The sequence below is a fragment of the Pyrus communis genome, chromosome 6 (genome assembly GCF_963583255.1).
Source record: "Pyrus communis chromosome 6, drPyrComm1.1, whole genome shotgun sequence".
NCBI lineage: Eukaryota > Viridiplantae > Streptophyta > Magnoliopsida > Rosales > Rosaceae > Pyrus > Pyrus communis.
Genome location: NC_084808.1, coordinates 5,396,612 through 5,404,097, shown reverse-complemented (window position 1 = coordinate 5,404,097; position 7,486 = coordinate 5,396,612). Strand labels below are relative to the sequence as shown.

The following is a 7,486-nucleotide window of genomic DNA, read 5'->3' as shown; positions in this document are numbered from 1 at the left end:
CTTGGCACCGAAGAAGGTTATACGGCTGAAAAGCCAGCATCACCTTGAGAACCAGGGTCACAATGGAGATGCTCCAAGAGAAGGGCGAACTAAATTTTGAGGGTGGTGAATCTAGCGTCTGAAGTGGTGGTGGAAGTTTGGATCAGCTGAGTAATGGCTTCCAGATTAACTTCCACGCAGAGAGGCATGATTCGTCAGTAAACATTCGAGAATTGGTGGTGTGACGGGGCATACAAGAGGGAGACTCATGATCGAGAGGATAATACCAAATGTTAAGGCATAACTCCCAAAATCCCTATCTCAACTTGCTAGTAGCAGATAGCAATGGTGGTGAAGTGGGAAAGGGGAATAGAGAGAGAGAGAGAGAGAGAGAGAGAGAGAGAGAAAGGGTATTTTTGATAATATAATTTTCTAATTCAATTAACCGTTGGCAGAACAATGCCACAATTGGTTCTTATACAACCATCCTTCTCACTGTGCCAGTTGCCCACTAACAATAACAACATTTAGCTAAATAATATTCCACTATTATTCTACTCATTATTATAATTGTAACAGAAACCCTAAACGGAAAAACTGTCATTCAATTAAACAAGTTCTAAACTCTAATAAGATCAATCAGCCAAAACCTCCATTCACATTATTCTTAGAAATCCTAAAATTAAACAAAAATACCAAAATAGATGAAGCAAATATCGATAATGTCCTAATTGTTGCTGAGAAAATTGACGAATATGAAGAGAAGAAAAAAGCAATAACAATACCGATCTTAGATTTAATATAGAGGTTTTTTGTTTTCTTCCAACTCAATTTTTTGGGAAAGTTTTATCGAACTTTCTAAACAGCCAAACGCGTTGAATCTATTGGATGATGGGGAAGTTGAAGAAAGAAGAGCATACCAATAACCAATTTTCTATGTTTCTATTTTTTTTAAGAAGACAACTGGGTGGCAAGCCACGATTATTCACCCTTCCCGGGGGCCGGGAAAACTCACAGAGGCATTTCAGCCTCCTCTGGCCACAAGTTTGGCTTCCACACCAGTAGCAGGTTTCGAAGCCAAGACGTTCGGTTTTTAATTTAAAGAAAGCCTCATAATCCGCCATTTACCACTGGGCTACTAGCTTGTGGTTCAATCCTCTATGTTTCGGGACAGTGTAAGATTTGAGTTACAATTCAAAATTCTCAAATTTGACCCACAACTTTCTATATTTACAAAAGAAATACACATATGAGTAGGGGTGGGCAAATGAGTCTTGGACCTATAGGTAGGGATGGGTACCCTCAGTTCGGGGTAGGTTCGAGGCATGGACACAATTGAAAGATACGAAACGGGGCGGGATGGGGTGGGCCGAGAGAATTTACGGGGCACACCATGTCCATAACTTAAGAGTCCTGACTCTAGACCGGCCCATTTCTACTACAAAAATAACGGACATGATTTCTTCATATATAATTATCAAATCTTACTGTTGAAACGCATATAGGGTTTGCCCACCCCTGTTTCAGAGTAAGAATTTCAGTCGACCTTTGTAACGAATCTAGCCAGTTCTCTCAGCTAGTAGCAAGTCCTAGAAGAAGGGCCTCCGCGTCCTCCCCACTCCCCCCCCACCCACCCAAAAATTCATTCCCCCAATCTCCCTCTCCACATAATCAACTGAATCCACCACTCCACCGTATCACCTAGTGGTATGACCTGTCATACGTGTAACAATGTAAGAAAACTTTCTTTCTTTCAGTTAAAATGGTTTGTCATTAATGTCGACTATTTCTTCTTGGATGAGATTGTGTATTGCTATTGCCCAAATATGTAGTACAAAACGTAAAAAAAAAAAAAAAAAAAAAAAAAAATGTCAATGAAGTGCAAAATGAAAAGCATAAAAAAAATAAACGTTGTCTATAATTCACATATCGATTTTATTTAACCCATGTGAAAAGCATAAAAATAAAAAAAATAAAAAAGTTGTCAATGAAGTGCAAAATGAAAAATAGTTGGACAACCTTTTTTTTTTTTTTTTTTTTTTTTGTTTTTTATTTGTTACTCCAATGTTTTGTTTTTGTCTCTTCTATTCTTGTACGTTTTCTTATCCTTCCTCCAATGTTCAACGTTTGTCTTTTTTGAAATGCAATATGAATTACATGTTATGTGGATAAAATTCTCTGCAGGCATAAAATGCTTTTGGCTTACAAGATATTGCATAAGGATTGCTCGGTTGAGGAACTTGAGGATTCAAGACCTTTTTCTCTTTAGCTTATTGTCATAGATTAGTTGTTTAATTTTTTTCTCTTACACTTAATTGTTTCCTTGCAGTATTTCTTCCTTTATTCTTTACTAACCTCTTCAAACGTGCTTTTATGCATGCAAAGAGTCTTTCTTTTATCACGCATTTTACACACAACTTAGTTATTTTTATTTCCTTTTATTTGCAACTGTATGTTCTATTTTTTTTTATGACGTGGCACGAAAAAGAAAACAACTAATACAGTACATTTTAAGGGGCACGTAATGCCTGTGATTGAGAAAAGGTCTTTCGCAAAACAATATATCTTAAAAGGCGCATAGAGCCCGTGATTAAAGAAAGGTCTCTCTCATGTGCATGATTGGATGCAGAGAGGCTAGTTGTAAGCTGGAGGGCCCCAGCTAAAATCTAACCTTCCATTTGAAATAACGGCACAAGGCCAAAAAAAAAACACAGCATAAAGGCATTGCATTTAAATAAGAACGCGGGATGCGGAGGGCATTCGTTTGTCAGATGACAACGTAACGGACATACCTTGCCTCAGCCTCACAATAATCCACCAAATCTCTCTCTCTCTCTCTCTCTCTCTCTCTCTCTCTCTCTTCCCAGAAACCCCATTACCATCTTCATCAATTCAATCACTTTCTTTACGTCGCATGTAAAAATAAAAAAAATAAAATTACAGACATCATGGTGGTGGTGGGCTTTAACTCCCATTGCCTTCTTTTGCAGCGTGCCAAGAAGGTATGCTTTTTACATTTATGATTTATTTATTTATTTTAATGTCTTTTTGTAAATACGTGTATTTATTATGGGATTGATTGTGTTATTTGTGTGATCTGTTTGGCCTTATTTTTTGGATTCAGGAAATTAATTTGGAATTTTGGATATAATATTCCTTGGCCCTGTAAAGTCTTTCTCCATATTTTGTGTGATCAATGGGATTATCGCCTGACAATGTTCATGGACTCACTCTCGCGGTTTCTTCAAGCATTTTTATTGGCACTAGTTTTATCATCAAGAAGAAAGGTCTTAAAAAAGCCGGCACTACTGGAACCAGAGCAGGTTTCATTCCCTTTTCCATTGCATCTTCATCGTTATCTAGAGTCTTGAATCCCAAATATCTTGGAAATTGGCCTACAATTTTGTGTTTATGTAACTTGTACTGAATTGTATTCTTTTCGTCCATATTTTGCTAACCGAGTTTGTGGATTTTCGGAATCAGGATTAGGAGGATATACGTACTTGTATGAACCCTTGTGGTGGGCTGGGATGATAGCAAGTAAGTTTAATCATCTCTTCTTCTAATTGCTTTGTTAGCATTGTTGCATTCTTTAAGTTATATTTTGGTTTTTTTTTTCTGGATTCTTTTTGGATGTGTTTCTAAATGCAGCCCTTCTTTTGTCTCTCTCCACCAATTAACTAGTTAAAAATCTACTCTCAACCAAAAATTCTTATGCTGTCTGCCAATTTTTTTTTTGTGCGATGAGTTTGTTTCTCTCCTTGCAATGAAAGGCTGCATCTGCCATCGTCATTTACTTATTTGCAATCTGTTATGTTGTTTGTTGCTGTGCTTTGCTACACAATATAGCGGTGTGGCTGTGCAACCTGTAATATGTCGGCTGCATGGCCAATGTAGAGTATCCAGACGACTTATTTATAGCGGAATAAGCTAAGTCAACATTCAATCTCTGCGGTGGTTTTCCACTAAGAACGGAATAGAGTTCATATCCAAAGGTGAACAATGCCCTAGCTTCTACAGTTTGCTGCTTTTCCAAGGCCGGAGAAGGGCTTATACTGCTCGGCTTTGTTTGATAAGTTCATCCAGTACCAAATTTGAATATGGATTTGGATAGTGATGAGTCCCCTAGTCTCCTTAAACGCTATCGGCATCAGCTCTTCAAATATCAAAGTCAGCCAGATCGATAGTAGGCATTCTTTTGTCAGGACACAACTTTGGAGGAGTTTTGGCCTACTGTCGATGTCAAACTTGAAAAATTTGAGATTATGGGGTTTTATTAGACCACACTAAAAGCACAAATCAAAATCTTTACATGGATAGAAATAACTGATGTCATATCGGGAAGCCTTCCTTATAGTAGTTATATTAATTTATATGCCCAAACATTAAAATAGAGGCAGACCAAAAGAACGAGATATTTCTTCACTTTGTGTGGTTATACTCGAGAAATTCATTTGTGAGCTTTGCTCCGAGGGTCGGAAATGCAGATAGTAATGATGCTCATGGACAGAAAGTTGTGCACAAAATGGTTAAACAATTACCTTCACTATGATCCGACCAGGAAGCATTTGCTTCTTGATTCTTTCTGTTGAAAAGGTGGCTTTGGGTCAAGGGGTAGGAGTGCCTTTTGATCACGCCTTTTTACATGATATTCAACCGACATTGTCTGGATCTTTTACATGATTATTTGTATTTAATATAACTTTTAGTTTAGGCCGAAGGGCTATGTGGGAGAAAATGTAACAGTGACATCATTGACTTTGTTTCTCACTGGGAAGTATGCAAATATTATTTGGAACGAGGGGCTGATAATGCGGTTTCATTTACTGCCTCAAATTTTCAGTCCATAAATTACGTTTTTGCTCGGAAAATCTATATAAAATCGAAGGGATTATCCAATTGGTGTTTTCATCCAATGCTATAGATGTCCTTTTAAGAGGGAATTTTTTTTTTTTTTTTCAAATTATTGCAAACAATGTCAGAATTATTTGGATTTCTCCAACTATTTGAATAAGTGGGAAATATTCTTTAGGCTCTGAATTTACTATTACTATTAAAGGCACTAGTTTATCCTATGCAAATTCAAATCAGAAATTTCTTAGCCTTTTGATTATTCCTGTTATTTTTATCAGAGAATTACTGTGGTTAATGCTCATTTGCTAATTCTGAGGTTAATCTCTTTCTCAGTGATTGTTGGGGAGATTGCTAACTTTGCTGCTTATGCGTTTGCCCCAGCAATTCTCGTCACTCCCTTGGGAGCTTTAAGTATTATTGTCAGGTATGAAACATCTGGACACTGCCCTCGTTGTCTATTCTTGTTAAATCATTTGTCTACCGGTTCGTGTATTAAACGTATGGGCGTGTGCGTGTGTATGTACGTGCTGTTGTGATAGCAGTGTTTGCGTGTGAGTGTTTTTATAAGGACGCTATTTTTATTCAGTGCAGTGCTTGCTCATTTTGTTTTGGAGGAAAAATTGCATGTCTTTGGTGTGCTTGGTTGTGTTCTTTGCGTGGTGGGTTCTACAAGTATTGTATTGCATGCTCCACAAGAGAAACCAATACAATCTGTTAAGCAAGTGTGGCAGCATGCTACGCAGCCAGGTATTTGCAGATTTAATTTAGCCTCGTAGTTTATGAACATCCAAGACGGAGTTAGTGCAACTAATTTTGTTATTCACAGGTTTCATCATCTACACATGTATAGTATTGATTCTGGTTGCTGTCCTCATTTTCCGGTATGTGCCACGCTACGGGCATACCCACATGATCGTATATGTTGGTATTTGTTCACTCATGGGATCTCTTACGGTCTGTTTCTAAATTTTGAAGCTTGTTGATGTTATTAATTTAGGTGTACCTAAAGCAATCCTTCGATTATCTCTGATTCATCTGTAGGTTATGAGTGTGAAAGCAGTGGGAATAGCTCTGAAGCTGACATTTTCCGGAACAAATCAATTTAAATACTTTGAGACTTGGTTTTTTGTGTTGGTACTGGCGGTATGCTGTCTTTTTCAGATCAACTACTTAAACAAGGTATATGGTTCCCAAGAAATTACATTCATTCGGCTCTATGACTGATTATGTTAAAGTCTTTTTTATCTGGTCACCGTTATAGTTTCCGTTACCTACAAAGTTAGAGAACCCTGAATCAAGGAAACTGGAGCAACGACTCCATCTTCGTTTTTCAATTTCTTGTTGACTCTTGCTTGCAGTACAAAAATCATACACCAAAAGCTATAGAATCTAACAGACTCTTAAGTTGTGATATTTTCCGAATACTCTGCTCATTCAACGGAGTTTAGTATAACTTTTCATTCTTATGACAGGAATGCACATTTTGTCACCTTTAACTCAAACCTATGCTGTATAGAAACACACACAGTTGGGTTCTGAAGAATCAGTTATTTAGTGTTAGATACCGTGCACTTAACTGACTCTAAATCTTGTAGTTATCCGGCGAATGCTTAATCCATATTGTCTTATGCAATTTTTGCAGGCTCTTGACACGTTTAACACTGCTGTTATATCCCCAGTCTACTACGTTATGTTTACAACATTCACCATTCTTGCCAGTGTGATCTTGTTTAAGGTACATTTACTTGCAAAATGTTTGTAATGTTTTGATTTGTCTCGTTCTTTTGTCATCAATGAGAATCATTTCTACGGATACTAAATCCAATTTTTACCCTCCCTTCGGTTGCAGGACGGGGTGTCACAAAATGGATCACAGATAGTGACTGAACTGTGTGGTTTCATCACTATATTATCCGGTACATTTCTCCTTCACAAAACAAAGGACATGGGAGATGACTCGCGTAAGGAACCCCTTGTTGTGCAAAGTCCGAGCCATGTGGATTCCCCCTCGAATTCCTGATAGCTGCAGATAGTGAAGTTTATGCACTCGTACAGCATCGTCTTTCAGGTTTTGGAACTCTATCTTAGCGAAAAGATACATTTTTATGGATGGCGAGGTCTACAGGCAACCAGGATGCAGTTTGTTGTTTGTAGGGTATGGTTGGTTAAATAAGATTTACAACATATTGGGGGAATCTATTACTGATGAAGTTAAATTACAGGAAATAATAAAATTTATAAATTCTTTTGACAAAGAAAACATGTTGTGTGCTTTTTCAGGATGTACTTCCATTTAAATTTTTTTTTTTTAATGCACTCCAAATAAAAGTGTTTTCATATCAAAGAGCTTCTGAGCAACCACGACCCAGTAGTAAATGCCGGATTACGAGGGTTTCTTAAAACAAAAAACTGGAGGTCACGGGTTCAAAACCCATTGTTGGTGTGGAAGCTAGACTTGTGGCCAGGGTGAGGCTGAAATGCCAATGTGAGTCTTTCCGGCCCCCGGAAGGGGTGGATAACCATGCCTTGCCACCAGTTGTCCCTTTTTTTTTAAAAAAAAAAAAAAAAAAAAAAAAAGAGCTTCTAAACAAAAATAATTTAAAGAAACATTTTCAAACGAACCTTTAAGTTCATAAAAAAAAAAAAATCCAAC

At 37.4% G+C, this 7,486-nt stretch overlaps 1 protein-coding gene across 1 annotated transcript; it reads left to right on the top strand.

Annotated features, from left to right (window-relative positions):
• Positions 1-3,112: 3,112 nt before the first annotated feature.
• On the top strand, positions 3,113-7,049 carry LOC137738334 (probable magnesium transporter NIPA2). Its single transcript, XM_068477972.1, has 8 exons — positions 3,113-3,302; positions 3,463-3,519; positions 5,167-5,257; positions 5,420-5,580; positions 5,660-5,787; positions 5,875-6,012; positions 6,476-6,568; positions 6,683-7,049. Exons 1-8 carry the CDS (start codon positions 3,176-3,178, stop codon positions 6,851-6,853), a joined length of 966 nt encoding a protein of 321 aa, XP_068334073.1. The 5' UTR covers positions 3,113-3,175; the 3' UTR covers positions 6,854-7,049.
• Positions 7,050-7,486: the final 437 nt, after the last annotated feature.

Bases quoted from the DNA above. Each gene is read 5' to 3' on its own strand.
- LOC137738334 (XM_068477972.1), top strand. From the start codon at position 3,176: ATGGGATTATCGCCTGACAATGTTCATGGACTCACTCTCGCGGTTTCT. The intron at 3,303-3,462 runs GTTTCATTCCCT...TTTCGGAATCAG, and splicing joins CACTACTGGAACCAGAGCAG to GATTAGGAGGATATACGTAC. The intron at 6,569-6,682 runs GTACATTTACTT...CTTCGGTTGCAG, and splicing joins CCAGTGTGATCTTGTTTAAG to GACGGGGTGTCACAAAATGG.